We start from the raw sequence: 20,765 nt of genomic DNA, 5'->3' as shown, positions 1-20,765 counted from the left end.
CCTTAAGAGTTCTTGTCAGGTCCCCAAAGAAAGATCTCAGGTCACTTAGACCTCCTCTCCTGCTCTCACCACTTGCCATTTCTTTGATTGACTGGCTTGATGTCTGGCTTATCCAGGTCTGGTAGGACCCCTGGAACTGGCACTTTTCCCTAAAATTCTGCTAGCCAAGTTAATATCTGTGAATCAACAAATGAGACACACATAAAGGATTCGTTTTGTTTTTGCAAAAATGGTAAGTAGACATGAATGAAATCATCACAACAAACTAAAGTAGGAATGGTATTGCTTTACACTTCAATGCCACTAGAAACTAAAAATGTGCAACAGGACAGTATGCACAAAACACACACTGGTTAACAGACACCTTTTTTCCCTGCTCATAGAAGATGTTGTGTTATCTTGTCATACTGAGGATTAGACTCAAGCCCTTGTACATGCTAAGTAAGCACTCTCCCACTGAGATATGTAACTAGCCCTTGGGTTTTGGAGACAAGATTCTCTCTCTGTAGTTCAACTTGCTATGTACCTTCGAATGGCCTCAAACTTGTGATCTTCCTGCTTCTGCTTCTTGAATGCTGGAATTACATAACATCCAGCTCAAATGAATCTGTTGTTGGGAGGGGGGTTATACTGGGGATTAAACCCAGGGTCTTGCACATGCTAGGTAAACTATCACTTGACTTTTAAGTTGGCTACATAAACACAACTTTAATAAATTACTATGCAGCATTTAAGACTGCATAAAAGGGTATAAAAATGAAAAATACTTGATAGATTAGATTTGCCACCGAGATATGAATACGAAGAGAGCATTGCTAATACTATTGAAGCTCTCTGAATATCTTTGCTTACATCTCTCTTCTTTCCCCAAGGGTAGCCACCATTCTGAACATTCCATCTGCTTGTATCCCTGTATTTTTCTGTTCTTTTTTACTCTAGTATTGGGACTTGAATGCAGGGCCTCAAGCTCTTGCTTAGTTTTTTCTCTCTCAAGACTTTTTGGTGGCTAATTTAAAAAAAATTTGCCTTGGCTGACTTCAAACCATGATTCTCAACATCTCAGCCTCCTGAGCTGCTAAATTTATAGGTGTGAGAGGATGGTTTAAAACCAGTCTGCCTGGCTCTAAAGTCTTTGATTCTCACTGACTGACCTGAGATCATTCCTGGTGTAGAATGTAAAATGCTTAACAAAAATAATTTGTCTTATAATTTTTTTTTTTTTTGTCAGTTGTGGGGCTTTAACTCTGGGCTTGGGCGCTGTCCCTGTGCTCTTCAGCTCAAGGTGAGCGCTCTACCACTTGAGCCACAACATCACTTCCAGTTTTCTAGTGGTTTACTGGAGATAAGAGTCTCACAGACTTTCCTGTCTGGGCTGGCTTTGAACCGCGATCCTCAGATCTCAGCCTCCTAAGTAGCTAAGAATACAGGCGTAAGCCACCGGCACCCAGCTTTTTAAATTGTTTAAATACCTTTGGAGACTTCTTAGGACTTAAAATTGTTGGGACTTACCTTGATCACCTCTGGGGTCTGCTGAATCAAAACCATGGAAGAAGTATCATTGGCTTTATCACCCACAGGACTTCTGCAGACTGACAGACTGGCCTGGGAGGAAGTTGTCAAGGTTTCCTGTAGAATTTGCATCATTTCCTTTTCTTGAGACAGGCTCCCTCTACCTGATTTGCATTCAACGAGTTCTTGAGCAAAATCTTCAATGCTTTCCAGGATTCTCAGTAAGAGAGCTCGATCTTCTTCCTCTATTTTGTGTCCATTGGTTTCAATAATCCTTGTTAGGCAGGAAGGTGAGACTTTTTCTGTGGCTGAAGAGCCTTTCAATTTAAGGTCCACATCTGTAGGGATCGGACTAGTCACATGACCGTGACTACTTAGAGAAGTAAGGTTGTTATCCTGGGCAAGTGGCTCTTTTAGAGAGGTCTCCATCTTCTGTGAGAATGATTCCAAATCCAGTAACAATTTATCAATCTCTTCCTGACTGTTAGGGTTCATAAAACCTCTCTGGTCTCTCACTTCCACGCTAGGGACTTTTGATTTACAGTCTTCCTCAGGTAGATGAACAACTGGCGTCTCAAACACTTTACCGATATTATTTTGCACGGAGGCAGGGCTTTTTTGAAGGTGAAGACCATGGTCTGAAAATTCGGCTCTCTGTTTGTTCACCTTAAACAGCTCCTGACCAGGCCCATTCTCTGTCCTTTGTCCTTTGTCCAAGAATGCTTTCTTTCCATCTGACTCTTCTTCAATATAAAGAGTTTCCATTAAATCACCAGCAGAAATGTTCTCCAAAGGATTCGTGGCTGATTGAAGTCGGACAGCTTTGAGAGTTCTGGGATCATTTACCTCCAGCCTATGTAAGGAATTGGTAGAGTTGTTCGGAATGACTTTTACAGTGTCTGTTTTCCTAGAATTATGTGTGTCACCTTGCGATTCAATAGTGTGAAACTGTCCAGAGTCCGGACCTGACTGCTGGACAACATCTTCATATTTAGGGGGCTGTTCGGTGCCGTATATGGGAGAGAAGGGAGTCAGTTGTAAGCTAGGCACATTATTGACCAGTTCTGTTATATCGATGGTCTCATTATTCCCAGGCTGCATGAATTCAAATGGTAACTTCTTCAAGTAGGATGCTAACCTCGTCATCACATTCATATAGACAGTTTCAGAGGTAGAACTTGCATCGTTCCCACTCCCTTCACTCATGCTACCGCCTGGCTTTTTCTTTATGCACTGTTTTATGATGTCTGTGCATTTTTTCAGATCCTCAGAGCATTTCAGTAAGATGTCTAAGCACATTTTTATGTCTGTCCCAGGAGAGAAGTGATCTAGTTTGTGTTTTTCCAAAATCTGAGTTACCAGGTCTTCTTCAGAGAAGTTCTGGAGAAGCATGGAAGTCAGGTTTGTATCAAGTGAGTTTCGATGGGACAAAGACTTTTCCTCCAATGAGGAACTCCGGAGTAAGCCAAAGGCCGGGGAGAGCCCATCACTGTTATAATGGCCACAGAGCAGGTCAAAATCAACCGACCTCCTATTGAATGAGTCAGACTTCACTTTCCTTCCCTTTTTGTAAACGGCATGATGAGAGTTTTTGAGTTTTTCCAGGGAAAATTCTTTTATTTTGCCACTGGCAAAACTGATGGCTTCCCCGGCAATGTCCTTTAAATTACAGGTGTTCTGGAACGTGGACGATCTCTTGACCCTGGGAATGCCTGCCAGGGCCTGGTGGGGGTAGTCACCTTCAGTAGAGCAAAGGCCATTTTCATGGGGTAGAAACATAGAGTTGAGATCGACATCTTTGAACGGAGACACTGGGAGGTGCAAGAGGTCCGCACAAACGCTATGGTGAAATACAATGCAGTCGACACCGTGTGTGAACGTGTGGCAGGTTCCAGTGCAATAATGTATAGCTTGCTCAAAACGCCGGTCTATCACCACGCTGCTGTAGTGGTTCACAGTACTAACCACAAGTCTATAAGCTGCTGCCATAATATCCAATCCACCTGGTCCTGGGACGTTCAACCTTCTATATGTTTCAAGAAAACACTCTTCAATGACACTCAACTGAATATGAGCCTAATGGCAATGTTCAGTGATTGCTTGCAAATCTAAGGACTTTTCTCATGGAGAGAAATCACATACATTTGAGGTTTGATAATTATCAGTATACAGTAGCTGCTGCACATGTGTGCCTGTATCAGCAAGTCTAATAATTTAATAATTGTGCTATTTGGTTGTGTTTAGAAATATGACACTTGAAGATCATTTTTAGGAAAGATATCCTCTTGTAGTTCTTCGGTGCTTCGGTAACATGCACATTTGTTATTATAAATTTGTATCATCAATCTTAGCTGGTAGTCGAATGGCAGTGCTGTGATAATTGAGTCCTCCAGAGGTTTAAATGACCCATTTTTTTTCTGTGACTTAGAGCAACCTAGAATAAAAGAAGAAAATAATTCTTAATACGTTTTCTTAATACTAGAACTTTTATTTTTTTTTTCTTTAGATCTTCTTTGCAGTTAGTCATGGAGTCCAATTCCCTATCAGGCAACTAAGTGGTTATGCAGTACAGACTTGTGTTTGTCATATTCTGCATTTCTTATTTTTCTTTTTTTTTGTCGGTCATGGGGCTTGCACTCTGGGCCTGGGCGCTGTCCCTGCACTCTTCAGCTCAAGTTGAGCGCTCTACCACTTGAGCCACAGTGCCACATCCGGTTTTTCTGGTGGTTTATTGAAGAGTCTTATAGACTTTCCTGCCCTGTTGGCTTTGAACCCTGGTCCTCAGATTTCAGTCTCCTGAGTAGCTAGGATGACAGGCTTGAGCCACCGGTGCCTGGGCTTATTTAATTCTTTTAACATTTATTTATTTATTATCAGTTCTGGGGTTTAAACTCAGGGCCTGGTTGCTGTCTCTGAGCTTTTTTGCTCAAGGTTAATACTCTATCACTTTGAGCCACAGTGCTGTTTCCAGCTTTTTACTAGTTAATTGGAGGTAAGAGTTTTGTGGATAATCCTGCCCTCACTGTTGTTGAACTGCAACCCTCAAATCTCAGCCTCCCAGATAGCTAGGATTATAGGTGTGAGCCATCTTTAGTGGCTTTTACAACATGGTGCAGTATCTGTCCAAAAAGATTCTATCAATCAAGAAACAATGAATTCCCACTGCATGCCCTGCTCTGACTAATAGCTAAGGACACAGCAGTGAATAAAAGCAAAGTCTCTGTCCTTATGGAGCTGACAATCTCATTGGAAGAAGAAAAACAACATGCAAGTACATATAACTTATCAGATAATGATAGGCTATGGAGATAAATGAAGCAGGACAAGGATTTTGAAAGGATGGAGAGAGCTCACTGATATCTGACCAGAGACCTGAAAGAAGAGAGGGAGCAGGTCATGCAGTGATTCATCTTAGGCAGAGTAACCTTAAATGGGAAGGCCTGGAGGTGGGAGCATTCTTGATTTACCGGCAGAATGATGAAGACAGACTAAACTGATCAAAGCAGGGAAGGCAAAGAGCCCAGTGTAGAAGGTAAGGTCAGAAAGGAAGGTGGGCATCTAAACCATGCAGGGTCTGTAGAGTTCTATAATGAAGCTGACTTTAACTCCAAGCGAGCCAGGACACAACTGATGGCGTACTGAATTGAGGACTGACACGATCAGATTCACATTTTTCAACTGATGAATTTTGGATGCTGTGTTCCAAGATGTAAAAGACAAGCGGAGAAGCTGGGAAACAAAGTAGGCAGTATTGGAATGAGCCAGGCAAGAAGCTGGGGGCTTGAGGCAAGAGAGTTAACAGTGACATATTTAGATGCTGGACCTATTTTAGAGGAATAGCCAGCCTTGTGATTTACTGAAGAACAGAGGGTACACCACAGATGTATCAAGGATGGTGACTGAGAGATGCATGAACAGTGATTAAGGTAATCAGTGAAGGACATGTGACTTAGTAAGGGGGAAAAGTTTCATTCTGCAATCATATTACGGCTGGTACACAGAAACATAGTTGTCACTTGGCTAAATTCACTTATTGTAAATTGTTAATTCCTTGAGATTTTTCTACATACAGAATCAAGTTGTCTAAGAACAGACACAGTTCTGCTTTTTGCTTTCCAATCATACTGTCTTACTGCCTTCACTGAAGAGAAGAAGGAAGTTTATAAATCGTTGTCTTGTAACTGATATTGGGGAAAATGAAGTCAGTCTTTCACTATTACGGACGGTGAAAGTTAGAGGGGTTTCTGTAGATTTCATTTATCAGGCCGAGAAAACTCTCTTCTATTTTTCATTCTGTTGGAAGTTGTTTTGTTTTTTGTTTTGTGGTTTCAGGGCTTGAACTCTGGGCCTGGGCACTGTCCCTGAGCTCTTCAGCTCAAGGCTAGTGCTCTACCACTTGAGCCACAACACCACTCCCAGTTTTCTGGTGGTTAATTGGAGATAAGAGTCTCACAGATTTTCCTGCCCAGGCTGGTTTGGAATGGCGCTCCTCAGATCTCAGCCTCCTGAGTAGCTAGGATGACAGGAGAGGGCCTGGCCTGTTGGAAGTTTTAAAAATAAAATCTCTAAGGTATATTTAATTTTGCCAAATATTGAGATGATCATATAACTTTTATCCTTTATTTTGGCAGGGGTGAGAGAGCTGAACTTCAATGTTTAAAATGAATGAATTAGTCATTTCCGAAATATGGAAATAACAAAAGATATAGTAAAGAAAAAATTGACAAGGTGTCTCTAAGAAGTAGGCTTATGAATCAACACTTAAAAATCCTTTTGCAATTGACACTTTAAATACAAATTAAAGTTTGCAAATAATGTTTGTAACACATTTTAGAAATTAAAAATGGAGGCTGGGAAGGTGGCTCAGCAGTGGTAGAGTGCTTGTCTTGCATGCATGAAGCCCTGGGTTCGATTCCTCAGCATCACATAAACAGAAAAAGGCGGAAGTGGCGGTGTGGCTCAAGTGGTAGAGTGCTAGCCTTGAGCTGAAGAGCTGAGGGACAGCGCCCAGGCCCAGAGTTCAAGCCCCACAACTGACAACAACAACAAAAAAAAATTAAAAATGGGTTTTCGATAGATGGGGAGATGAGCCTGGGCTCTGATTAATTTTGTGCTAGGTTTGAGAGTCAAAGGTACAGCTTCAGGCAGGCTGGAGTCAAGGATGCACCTTCAGGCCTGGGTTCTTTCAGAGACCCAGGGAGAAGACGCTCCTCACTGGCAGCAGAGGGATAGGAGTTGGAAGATAAGGATTTTGGAGCATGCTAACTAGATGAAGGATTTCAGGCTACAAGAATAGATGAGAGGGCTGGGAAGGTGGCTCAGTGTAGAGTGCTAGCCTTGCATGCATGAGGTCCTGGGCTCAATTTCTCAGCAACACATAATCAGAAAAGGCCGGAAGTGGCGCTGTTGCTCAAGTGGTAGAACACTCGCCTGGAGCTGAAGAGCTGAGGGACAGCGCCCAGCCCCAGAGTTCAAGTCCCAAGACTGACCAAAAAAAAAAAAAAGAATAGATGAGACTGAACATGCATGGGGTGAGAAAAGAGCCAAGGAGTGGACCCTAAGGAAGACTTGGCCCATATGGAGCAAAAAAAGAGACAGAAAATAAATGGTCAAAGGGTAGTTAGACAGTCAAAATATTGTCACAGAATCCCAACGATGAGAGTGATTCATTCTTTGAACATGCTGAGTTTCACTGGTTTTGTGTACCAACAATCATGAGAGCTTTGCTTTATTTTTATGGGGTTTTCTACCCCTCATTTCATGGAGAAATTTAGGAAGTGAATAAAACTTCTAACAACACAAGTTCCACGATGGAAAACCCAGAAAGGTGTGATACAGATTTTTATACTGCTATTCATTAGCACCATTTCAGGAAACATCTGGAGCAGGGAGACAAGAGGCAAAGAAACTCTATTGTTTGTCTCAGCTGGAAAAAAGGCTTCAAGATGAGATGATGGATACTAGAGACAAGGGAGAATGAGCTGAATATCCAGGTCACTAGAGTGGACCATCTGAAGGCTCAGAGAAGAATATACTACAGGAGTGTTTTTTTTAATTTAATAGAGTACAGAAGGCATGATGATTCAGAAGTAATGAGTCATTTAAACATAATAAAACTACTGCTCTGCCTGGAAAACACAGGCAATCTTTGGTGGATGAGTCATTTTTGAAATGGCTTCCAAGAGAACCGTTTAGAGGAAATAAGAGACCAGGTCCACAGTGCTACTGGGGGGAATTAAAGAAAACGAGACTTGGGATATTTTCATCTCTGTGTTCAATTCAAGAAGAGTTGAGAAGATAAATTGAAAAAGGGAAATCTCATAAGGGAAGATTTTCTTACATTCAAAGGAATGGTATATGTAACTATGGAAGCAGGATACATGCTTTGAGTTTAGGGATAAAACTATGTCAGCAGCAGGCCTAACAGGAATTAGGAAGCCCATAAAACTTACTTTGATCGATATTCCAGTGGAGAAACAGGAAGTATGGCCGGGGGTGTTCCCTCAGGTAGGTAGGAAGGAGCAACTTGGCCAGCTTCTGCCTCTGCACTGACCAATCTGATAACCTGTAAGTCACTTCCCTGGGATTTCACCTTCTCTTCTGCAAAAACAGGATGAAAGATGGCTTTAGGGTCTAGAGAACAAAAGAAAAACAAAATTTCTGGTTGATTTTGGTTTGAACTAGGAAAATTTCAGTGTTCCTTATTTATATTTTATATAGAAAAATCATAAACTAGCTGTTCATTTTTATGTCTTTTGAGAGGTGCCACAGGCTCTCCTGGAACTCATGATCCTTCCTGCTCTAGCCTTCGGAATACTGGGATGACGGGCATTCGGTACCACACCTCTATTCATTTTAATTAATAATTATTTTTCTGTTGCTCGTGGGGCTTGAACAATGGGCCTGGGCGCTGTCCCTCGGCTCTTCAGCTCAAGGCCAGTGCTCTACCATTTGATCCACAATGCTACTTCTGGTTTTCTGGTGGTTTATGGGAGATAAAGAGTCTCACGGACTTTCTTTTCTGGGCTGGCTTTGAATTGCAATGCTCAGATCTCAGCCTCCTGAGTAGCTAGGACTACAGGCATGATGCCTGTTTTCTCTATTCATTTGAAATGTGTGTTATTTGCAAGTTCCAAGGGAAAAATTTGGGGCTAAACTTTTGCTACTTTGAAATAAAACCAAAAATATCTCAGGCTAGGGATATAACTTAAGTAGTAGAAAGCTTGCCCAGCATGTGTAGGGCTCTAGATTCAGTTCCTAGTACACGTACACGTACACGTACACACACACACACACACACACACACACACACACACACACACAACCAACAGTTGTCGCTGTCTGGCATTATCTCAACCTATGCATTTTCCTTTTCTATGTATTTTTCTTTTTTTGGAGATCCTAAAATAAAAGCACGAGAGAGAGAGAGAGAGAGAGAGAGAGAGAGAGAGAGAGAGAAGGAGGGAGGGGAGGGGGAAGAGGGACAGGGAGAGAAAGAGAGCGCCTTTTTTCCGACAAGGGCCACCTGGATATGTAGAACATCATTCAGGAGCCACAGAACGTTATTAATATAGACAGATGGCCAACAGGCAGCCAATGAGAATCATTTCTGTCTGTCTGGTCATGGACTTAATTATTTTGAAGGTCTTCCTCCCTCTATCCCTTCCATTTCCCCTTCATTTCCCATCTTTCTCTTGTCTCCATCCTTTCTTCCTTCCCCCCTTTCTTTATCTACCTACTTATTTTTTGTGGTTCATTGGTGATAAGTCTCATAGACTTTCCTGTCCAGGCTGGCTTCAAACCAGGATCCTCAGATCTCAGCCTCCTGAGTAGCTAGGATGACAGGTGTGAGCCACCAGCCCTAGGCCATTATCTAGTTAGTTTTGATGATACTGCAGTTGGAACTCAGACCTTGAGCTTGCTAGAGACGGGTGCACTACTACACAAGTCATACCTCTAGCTTTTTGTTTGTTTGTTTGAGTTTATTCTTCAGATAGCATCTGAACATTTTTCTACAGGCCAGCCTTGGTCTTTGATTCACCTCCATGTAGCTGGGATTACAAGCAAGAACCACCATGTCCATCTAGATTTTTGTTGTTGTTGTTGTTTTTTGAGATGGTAGTCCTGCTCAGTCTTTGCCCAAGCTGGCCTCAAAGCTAGATCTTCCTGTCTTCACCTCCTGTGTAACTACAAAATAGGTGTGCACCTATGTCTAGCCAAAAGATACATATTTTTTTAACATATGTATATATATTAAACACAATGTAATAAACATTTGAGTGCTACCACAGAGTACTCTTCAGGCGAGCAAGTTGAAGTTGTACGGTTTTATCTCATGCAGCTCCCAGTGTGGGCAGGGAGGGTAAGAGAATGCCTGGCCTTCAAGTCGAAGAGGGCATTCACAGGACGAGGACCAACAAGTCCAGTCCTGGAGTCTCACAGAGTTGGCGGCAGGAAATCAAGGCGGATGCTGGGTGAGCAAAAGGGAGGGAGGCGGAACGTGGTATGACATGTGTGGGAGCGCCGAGCTTGGTATTATCCAAGTGTCAAGTTGGCTTCCAGGAGCAAGAGCTGTGAAGGAGGTGGGGCATGGGCAGCACGGTAACAGAAGCCTTGGCTGAGAGGTTTCGATTGGGGGTGGGGGGGGGTGGAAGACAAGGTCAGATTTACTCTCTGAGCAATGCTGTGGTGGGCAGACTTAGGAAGCAAGGCAGAGCTAAGTCAATCAGGGGAAGGCCTCCGCAGGCCCCAGAGGGCGGCGGGAAAGGTTAAAATACGTCAGCTCAGTCTTAAGTGACTGACCCATGATCACAAAACTATGAACAGGAGACCTTCATCTTTAATTCCTGTGCCTTTCTTCATTCCTGTGAAATACAAATTCTGATCAAACCTTAAAAAAAAAGATTAAAAAAATTTTAAGTTGTTATTATAAAGGTGGTGTTTAGAGAAGAATTATTTTAAAAAAATAGTGCTTCGGAACAGACTTGGCTTTACTACTATTCTCATAACTCCTAAAAAGATCTTAATTTTCTTAAATTATGGATATATATTTAAAGAATATTAACTATTTTATATCAGCTATGTAAACATTCAAAGCATTGTAGAAAAAACGGCTTCTTATGACTTATCGGAATTTATGGGATTAAAAAAAATGAGACCAAAAAATAGTTCAGTTTATTCAATCGGTATTTCTTGAGCCCCTTTTGGGCTCTGATGGAGACTATAATGACTTTAGGAATTTTACAGTTTCCTTTTCTTTTCTGTGTAGGAGGGAAGAGAGAATATTCAGAACTAAGTGGCCAATCCTAGAGTTAAATAAATAGAAGCACAAGGTCAGGGGAAATTTGTTTGAATGGGGTAAAAGAAAAATCCCAAAGAGCCGGGTACTGGCTGTAATCCTAGCTAGCCTGTCATCCTAGCTACTCAGGAGGCTGAGATCTGAGGATCATAAAAACCAGAGTTCTGAGCCAGGTGCCAGTGGCTCATGCCTGTAATCCTAGTTACTCAGGAGGCTGAGATCTGAGGTTTGCAGTTCAAAGTCAGCCCTGGTAGGAAAGTCCATGAGACTCTTCTCTCCAATGAACCACCAGAAAACCAGAAGTGGTGCCGTGGCTCAAGTGGTAGAGAACTAGCCTTGAGCTGAGGGACAGCATCCAGGCCCAGAGTTCAAGCCCCACGACAAAAAAAAAAAAAAAAACAAAAACCACGCACACAAACAAAAAAACAACAACAAAAAAACAGAGTTCTGGGGGGAGGCTGGGAAGGGATGTGAAGGGTAAACAAAGGAGGAGGCTGCAATGCTTGGTAAGAAATGTACGCATTATCCTGTCCATGTAATTGTAACCCCTCTGTACAGTATGTTCACAAATAAAATTAAATAAAAAAAAAGAGTTCTGCTCTTTGGCTTTACTTAAACAACAGCTTGAATCATAAGAAAATAATGACTGAACGACAGAGACACGGAGTGAACAAAGATAATTCTATGAGACAGCATCTATATGAACATTTGTGTGAGTGTATATGTGTATATATGTACATACATATGTATTTGCGTAGAGATACTCACTAGGTAGTCTAGGCTAATCTTTAAGCCATGATCATCCTTATTCAGCTTCCTATGTGTTGGGATTACAAGTGTGTACCACCTCATCTACCTTGTAAACATCCTTTTTGGCTTTAAACACACAGACAGACAGACATGAGATTGTGTATACTCTTTAAAACAAAAGCGAAGCTCTAGCCTATTATTTATTTCCCTCACTTAATACAGAGATATTCCTTTCAGTGAAAGTAAAAATGGGTTAAACAACTTTATGCATTGTATGGGTATGCTGTATTAAATTTATTCATTAGATTCTCTACTAAGGTACACGGGCTGTGCATTAAGACGGAGAGAGAGAGTAAGCAGCAAGCGATAAGACTGATGCCAAGCTTGCGCCTGTCATCCGAGCTACTCAGGAGTCTGAAATCTGAGGATCACGGTTCAAAGCCAGCCCAGGCAGAAATGTTTGTGAGACTCTTATCTCCAATTAACCACTAGAAAAACGGAAGTGGCGCTGTGGCTCAAGTGGTAGAGCGTTGCCTTGAGCTGAAGAGCTGAGGGACAGCGCCCAGGTCCAGAGTTCAAGCCCCACTACCAAAAAAAAAAAAAAAGACTGATGTTGGCTGTGGCAGCATTTTGAATATCTAAAGGTGAAAAGAGGTAAGACATATGGAAGCTTATGAAATTTCAGTGCTCCAGACCCAGAATATCTGAATCTAGAAGTCTTTGTGGACAAAGAAGCCAAAAGGGAGGCAAACACACACACACACACACACACACACACACACACACACACACACACACACACACACACGAAAAGAAAAAGACTGTAACCCAGCACATGCTAAATATGAAGTCATTTCAAATCTTCACATCTGCAAAACAGATAGAATGTCATAGAAAGCACACAGATAACTAGAAACAGTGGGGTGGGTGGACTGCCTGTGGGAAATGGAATGCTGTTCTAATGATCATCTATAGCCACAGGGTTCTAAGGAAGTGACAGAGACTCCCAACTGTGCTCCAACAGAAGGTTCATAGAGTCTTTCTCGGAAGTTGCTAGGTGACTGTAAGACTCCTTTCCGGGTTCCACTTCCTAAATAAAGAGTTTGGGTGGGCTCAGTGGGGTACAAACTGTCTGTCTAGAGTTACCTTAGAAGCTGCAAATATTAGGCATTTCCCACAGTAACCAGAAAAACTCTACTTTGGGTGTATTTTTTTTTTTAAGATACTGGATTTTCAAAAAAGAGTTATACCGGGAAAAATAGTTCCTCAGGAAAAAAACACAGGTTAGAAAATAATATTTCTTCTTCAGTTCACCCATTATCACCAAGGGAAGTCATAATACAAGACTCGGAAAGTCACCACTATAGCACAATAGACAAGTTTAGTATCATCAATGATATATCAATCAGGCAAAATGTACTATATTAAGATTGTAGTATCTACACAATTTTCTTACTAAACAATCTTTGATAAGTAGAGAAATTCACAATACAGCACAGACTGATCTATAACACAATTGGCTTAATCTCTACAGTAAGTCTAGTATGACAGAAGTATGAGTAGATTGCAGAAAGTGGAAGAGGAAGGAAGATCAAACACAAAGGCTCTGAGATGGAAGCATGTGAATCATTTCCCAGTGTGTCCAAAATAAGCTTTTCTGTTGTTGTTGGTTGTGGGGCTTGAACTCTGGGCTTGGGCGCTGTCCCTGTGCTCTTCAGCTCAAGGCGAGTGTTCTACCACTTGAATCACAGTGCCACTTCTGGTTTTCTAGTGGTTTATTGGAGATAAAGAGTCTCACGGACTTTCCTGCCTGGGCTGGCTTTGAACCATGATCCTCAGATCTCAGCCTCCTGAGTAGCTAGGATTATAGGCATGAGCCACTGGTGCCTGGCCAGCAGCATATGGCTCTTAATGAGAATTTTGAGCCCAACTTGACTCACTTTTAAGCAAGGGATGATGGGAACAAATGATCAGGATCAAGAGCAAAAGGAGACTACATAGGTGACAACTGGAATAATTTAGGCAAAATAAGATGTTGGGTTGGATCAGGTGGTAGAAGGGAAAGGATGAGAAGAGTCATTCTAGATATATTTTGAAAATATGGAGGCAATGAGACAGATGTGTGGGTTTTGTACAAAAGCCTGAGGTCAAGAATGAACGTTAAGAATTTTAAAGAGTTTTTTTTTTGTTTTGTTTTGCTTAAATGAGTAAAAAAAGTGAGAACTTACATTAACTGAGGTGAAAGATTCCAGAAAGAATAGGTTTGTAGTGGGAGAGGACAATTAAGAGTATCCTTCTGTGTTGGACATGTTAGTTCTAGGATGCCTAGTAGATATCCACACACAGTTATCTAGAAGCTTTGGGGAAATTGAGTTTGGAGTTGAGGGCAGGGAAGGATTACAGAAAGTAAAGAGAAGCCATCCAAAAGCTCAGCCCTGCCGGGCGCTGGTGGCTCACGCCTGTAATCCTAGCTACTCAGGAGGCTGAGATCTGAGGATCGCAGTTCAAAGCCAGCCCGGGCAGGAGAGACGGTGAGACTCCTATCTCCAATAAACCACCAGAAAACCGGAAGTGGCGCTGTAGCTCAAGTGGTAGAACGCTTGCCTTGAGCTGAAGAGCTGAGGGACAGCTCCCAGGTCCAGAGTTCAAGCCCCACGACCGACAAAACAAAAAAACAAAACAAAACAAAACAAAAGCTCAGCCCTGGGGCATTCAAACATGCAGAGCTGTGCTGTCCAATGGAACTTTCTGGGATGAGGAAATGCTTTTGTATTTATGCCACTCAACAGGTGGCCACTACCACATGTGGCTGTTGAATACAACTGAATAATTTGAAACTTTAGTTGGAGCTGGTGGCTACAGTATTCACCAACACAGGTCTACAGTTTGGGTAAGCAAAGAGAAGTAAAAGTAGAGGAGACTGAAGTGGAGAGAGACAGAGAGAGAGAAGAAAGAAAGAAAGCGAGGGAGGGGACTGTAATAAAACTGTTCACCTCTTGTTTAGAAGTCTTATGTTTTCTACAAGTATTCATGAGCCTGTAGCAGATTCCTTGTTAAGTTTACAAATCACGTAAGATCTTAGCCAAAGAAGATGTTTCAAAGAAGAGAACCCATTTCCTGAATGTCAGATAAGCATTGGGAAATGGCATATAGACACTATAACTGATAAAGAACAGTTTCCATGGAATTGTGGGGCAGAAGTCTGGCTAGGCTAGAGAATACAGAAAGAAAGAAAGAAAAAATCACAGGAAGCCAGGTGCCGGTAGCTCATGTCTGTCATCCTAGCTACTCAGGAGGCTGAGATCTGAGGATCGAGGTTCAAAGCAGCCCAGGTAGGAAAGTCCATGAGACTCTTATCTCCAATGAACCACCAGAAAGCCAGAAGTGTATACAGAAAATAATCTCAAGAAGTTTTGCTGAGAAGTATATGGTGAAATAAGGGAGTACAACAGGAATGGAATTAAGTAGATTGTTTAAATGCATATTGTTCATGCATAAAGAGAATGATCTAGGAAAAGGGAAAATGGATGCCATGAGATAATTACAAACCACGTAGCTAGTTCATGATAATGGGAAGAAAAGATGAGTGTATGTCTACAGGAAGCGATGGGGATGAAAGCTTTTTTGACAGTTTTCTCTAAGCAGCAAGAGCATCATTAAAGGGAAGAGTGGGGAGGGGATAGTGAACAGGACACAGGAGTGGGAGAGTCATCATCCTGGAGGAGGAGAGAAACGAGAGAAAAAAGGAAAAACCCGTCTGATGGCCAGGCAGCAAAAGGATCAACTTTTTAACTTTAGAAATTTTTACTTTCTTAACTTTTATAGTAACATTCGACTTAAAGCACGGGCAGTATGGTCAGTAAGCATGATTTTTTTTTTATTTAACAGATATAGAACAGTTTTTAAAACCTGGATTTGGGGCTGGGAAGGTGGCTCAGTGGTAGAGCGCTTGCCTTGCATGCCTCAGGCCCCGGGTTCAATTCCTCAGCACCACATAAGCAAAAAGAAAAAAGCCAGAACTGACGCTGTGGCTCAAGTGGTAGAGCGCTAGCCTTGAGCTGAAGAGCTGAGGGACAGCGCCCAGGCCCCGAGTTCAGGCCCCACGACCAGACCCAAAAAAAATAAAAAATAAATAAAACCTGGACTTAACTGATACTCTGGTTTAAGTCCAGTAAGGTTGCTGAAGTGAGAATTCAGGATATATGAGAGGGAAGCATGGTTATGACTGATGATAGAATCTGATTAGCCACCCCCTCCTACCTTTCTGAAACCCTAGTCCTTTTCCCTGAGCTCGGTCTAACTCTGGGGTAGTCAGTTACCGGCCAAATCCTCATGTCCTTTATCTCTTCTCAGATGCTTTCTCTAGCTCCTTTTATCTTCTTTAAAATCAAACGGGGCTCATGCTGGAGGAAGCTCCTTTCATTGTAGCCCTTTTAGATGAGGACTTTTTTTTTTTATCTCTCTCTCACATTCCTCACATATGAGGTCTGGTAAAGTGCCCTTATTATACCTCATTACCACTCCAAGACCATTTTCTTTTTGTCCTGTACAAAAAGCCCTCTGCTCTGAGTCACATATCATCGGACTTTACTGCCCACCACCTTTCTGACTGTAGACATTTATGGTTCCCCAAGGTCACTCCCTTTCATTCCTTGATAATTTTAGCTTCTGGCTCGCCTGTCATTTCAACGCTATTTCTGTCATAATTCTTATTGATTTCAACATCCAAACAATCCATTTGATATCCTGGCCTCTTTAGTTTCTTGACCTTTTCTCTACAACAACAACATTGATCTTGGACTCCCCCTTATCTCATTTGTTTTCTCCCGTGGTCTTACCCTATGCCTTTGGACCACCTAGGAGTACAGCTTAATAACCCACACATACGAGGGAGTAATGTCTAACAACAACAACGACAACAACAACACATTACTGGTGAGTAAGGTAATTCCTCGACAGGCCACTGGCGGAGGTAGGAAATGGTAACCAGCAGGCATAAAACCATCCTCTGCGGGAATTCATGCCACCATCATCAACACATAACAGAAAGCCAGGCATGTGAGGTGGTGCACGCTGGTAAATCCATTACTCAGAAGGAGGCAGGAAGATATGCAGCTTGAGATCAGCGTAGACTAGACAGTGAGACCATTCCCCTTCTTCCCCACAAACCCTGCCCCAATAAAATCAACATCACCAAAACCAGACAGCAAAAGGGAGAGAACTACGGATGCTCCTTCTCTGTGGCTCTAACCAGGCTCTCCAAGGGAAAACTAATACCATATGTCATGAGTTGTAAAATACAGCCACATACTGCTTACCAGTGGAGATAGGTTATGAGAAATGCATCATTATGCAGTTTTGTTGCTGTGTGTGCACGATATACTTAAAAGTTTCCTTAGCTGGGCGCTGGTGGCTCATGCCTGTCATTCTCAGGAGGCTGAGATCTGAGGATTGATTGAGGTTCAAAGCCAGCCTGGGGCAAGAAAGTCTGTGAGACTTTTATCTCCAATAAACCACCAGAAAACCGGAAGTGGCACTGTGGCTCAAGTGTAGAATGCTGGCCTTTAGCTGAAAAGCTGAGAAACAGACCCAGAGTTCAAGCCCCACGACTGACCAAAAAAAAAAAAAAATTTTTTTTCTTCATGAACACAGATGCAAAATCCTCAATACCTGCAAATTTAATTCAATAAAACATTAAAAGGTTCATTCACTATCATCTTATAGGACTAGCATTGTATATGCAATCCAGTGTTGAGTGAAATAGTGGTGGTAGCACAACTGTACTAAGCAATACTAGGATGGTGTTGAGCACAACACCCTAATTGAGTTCTTACGCCTGCACTGAAGTTAATATTATCTCTACATCACAGATGAGGAAACTTAAAGAAGTTAAAAAGCCTTGACCACTGTACTCTGAAGGACTAAGTACTATGACACGTTTCTCTAACAACAAAACCCTTTTGTCTCATACTATTGCTTAATGGACCTTGGGTAGATACTACCTGAGTATAACACCAGGTTTTTCTCAGATCTTAGTAGGTATAAGAAAGGGGAAGGGAGGGAAAAAGAGAGACAACAAAGGAAATAAAGAGAAAGAGAACATCTGTACAACACTGAAACTATTATAGCAACCTGGATAGAAAGTACAAAATGATGTTCTTTTAAACCCCAATTTTGTCTTTCAGAAGGACTAAAAAAAAATGATGAAGGCATACAAAACAGCCTTATAAAACAAAATTACAATAAAGTTAATGGAGTGAAATTTAGAGTTAAGACTTCTAAAATACAACAAATAACGTTCAGTAACATGTTTTAATGCCACCTATCTGAACTTGACTATATTACCAAACTTTGTAAGTACCATTAAGAACATGAGTTTGTTCTGCAATAAAACTGATTGTACATAATTAAAAGGATAGTCAAAAATGGCATCCTAACCAGAAATAGAATAATACATAAACAAAGTCATAAGACCAAACATAAAGCTTAATTTTAAAAAAATTTAAAAACCAAATGACCTGTGAGATTAAATCAACAGGAGGGAAATGGAAAATACAGAAGGTGCCAAAATAGGGAAGAATGCAAATGTCAGGACAAGAAAAAAACACCATAATTTAAAGAAACCTAATGGAAAAGTAAAATAGGAAACTCAATTTGGAGAAAACATGTTATATGTAGAGTCATTACTAAACATAAAAAAAAACTGAAAAAAGAAATGAGAAAAATGTTGGTGTATTCACAAAGTGTATTCTAACAGCGCAGCTTCTCAGGGAGGGGGATTTCCGGGTCACACCTAACTCTTCTGCTTATATGCCATTAGCTACACCTTATACTTAGCTTTAAGTCTTCTAGATGGGCAGCAATGGCTTTGGCTATAAGCTGATATTCCTATTTCCAAAAGGAAAGGAAGAATGGATCACAGGAACCACAGGGTACTATTACAGTAATATGGACTGAAGGCAGTTAACAGTAAGACACTATCTGTTTTAGAATAGCCAAGAGATGACTTTGAATGTTCTCCCCATAAAGAAATGACAATGTGGTGATAGATCTACTAATCACTCAAATTTTATTTGATACACTATAAACATGTATTAAAATATTAATAACTGTACCCCCCCACACAATATATATCCACTAAAAATTTCAAAAAGGGCCAGGCACTGGTGGCTCACACATGTAATCTAGCAACTCTTATTTCCAATTAACCACCAGAAAATCACAAGTGGCATGATAGATCAAGAGGTAGAGCTCAGGGACAATGCCCAGGCCCCCAGTTCAAGCCCCACAACTGACCGGAAAAAAAAAAAATCAAAAAGGAAGCCAGGCGTTGGTGGCTCGTGCTATTTAGGAGGCTGAGATCTAAGGATCAAGGTTTGAAGCCAGCTGGGGCAGGAAAATCCATGAGACTCTTTTTTCCCCCTACCAGGTTGTGCGGCTTGAACTCTGGGCCTGGGCGCTGTCCCTCAGCTCTTCAGCTAAAGGCTAGATAGAGCTCTATCACTTGAACCACAGCGCCACTTCCGATTTTCTGGTGGTTTATTGGAGATTAGAGCCTCATGGACTTTCCTGCCCCAGGCTGGCTTTGAATCATGATCCTCAGATCTCACCTTCTTGAGCAGCTAGGATTGCAGGCATGAGCTACTGGCACCCCGCTTCCATGAGACTCTTATCTCCAATGAACCACCAAAAAGCCAGAAGTGGAGCTGTGGATCAAGTGGTAGAGCACCACTATCCTTGAGTAAAATGAAGCGGAGGGTCAGTGCCCAGGCCCTGAGTTCAAGCCCTAGGACTGGCACAAAAAATAAAAATAAAAAGGGGAACAATGAAAGCAGTGAGATACCATTTCGTAAAACTTTTAAGACAGGCAAATATTTGCAAAGGTAAGGGCATTTAGGACTTGTAACATGACTTAATTTTTTTCTTAAAGGAATTATATTCAATACGACTAGTGTAATGAAACAGTAACGAACTTACAAAATGATTTGTTGAAGAATAACCCTTCTATACAACTACTTGAAGATAATAAAAATACAATTTAAAGAGTAATACAAAGACATCATTGATGTGTTTAAACATATATTTTATGTGATCTTATTCAGACAGTTTAGGAACAACACTGGCAGTATCTATTATAATTTTAGGATATCAGACAGTACAACAAATATATTCGTACAAGTAGGAGGATTCACTGCTGAAATATTTAAAGTAGAGAAGCAAATATAGCTAATCCCAGTGTTCCTCTTACAGGAAAAGCGCTAGTTTATTTTCTGCATCACACTATTATCACTCTGTGAAATGATACTCATTTATCCACTTGTTTGCCATCGAGGAAATTAGCTCATCTAGGAAAAGAGAAGAGGTGAGGAGGGTATGTTTATATAATAGTTGTCTGGTTAAAACATCAATAGAAATAATAGATTGTTAAAAGTAGAGGGAGGACAACTAGAAAAGAGAAATGGGAACAGAGAGGGGACAAGATAAGAAGATAATGGGGAGGCTGTGAATATTATTACCAAAGTATACGCAGGTATGAAGATGTCACAGTAAAGGACCCCCCCCCTTGTATAATAATACAAAAAGGGAATAAAGGAAAGTTGTAAAAAATAAAAAGATATAGAAAGATATAATGTATGGTCTTTTAAAACTATAACACCACCCCCCTATAAGGCCCATGTGAAGGCCCGCGGGTATGATGCCCATCCAGAGAGACCCATCACTAGTTGTGTTCTGTTGAGTTTAGTTTCTGATCTCACAGACAAGTTTGCAAATGTCTAATTTTCATCAGAGGTCTGTGCTCCAATGAAAGTGTAAAGATGAATAAAAGAACGTGGCAAGCAGGGATGGCTCAACAGCTCTGTCTTGGAGTAGAATGGGAGGAATATTTGGATTTTTATGAGTGCTAAGAAGCAAAATCTGAAAGAAAAGAAGTTGGGAGTGCTGGGGAAAGTGAACTTTACCAAAGACTAGAGTGAAACGAGGGAGGAAGATGTTTGAATTAGGAAGAAGGCAAAGGTCCTGAGCCAGGAACATACCAGCCTTGCTGGATAAGGTGAAAGGTATTATTTGTGACTGGGATAAAACAAGTACAGGACAGAGGAGGATGAGATGAAGTAAAGGGGATTTCAGATTAGGGGGGTACGTGTGGGTTAAGTGTAAAGTGTTGGATGGAGAGTGTTAAAAGCCTTAGAGGCTGCATTGACAGCCA

At 41.4% G+C, this 20,765-nt stretch overlaps 1 protein-coding gene across 1 annotated transcript in view; it reads right to left on the bottom strand.

The window, feature by feature from the left end:
• Ppp2r3a (protein phosphatase 2, regulatory subunit B'', alpha) overlaps positions 1–20,765 on the bottom strand; it is an 84,556-nt gene that overhangs the window by 52,330 nt on the left and 11,461 nt on the right. Inside the window, exons 2-3 of the mRNA XM_013034660.1 lie at positions 7,962–8,142; positions 1,510–3,943 (exon numbers count right to left, since the gene is read on the bottom strand). Of these exons, the coding sequence (XP_012890114.1) occupies positions 1,510–3,498 (1,989 nt within the window). The 5' untranslated portion in view covers positions 3,499–3,943; positions 7,962–8,142. The remainder of the gene's footprint in view (positions 1–1,509; positions 3,944–7,961; positions 8,143–20,765) is intronic.

The sequence above is a fragment of the Dipodomys ordii genome, unplaced genomic scaffold, assembly GCF_000151885.1.
Source record: "Dipodomys ordii isolate 6190 unplaced genomic scaffold, Dord_2.0 Scaffold193, whole genome shotgun sequence".
Classification (NCBI taxonomy): Eukaryota; Metazoa; Chordata; class Mammalia; order Rodentia; family Heteromyidae; genus Dipodomys; species Dipodomys ordii.
Note: the sequence above shows the minus strand (reverse complement) of the source record. Positions and strands in the feature narration are given on the sequence as shown.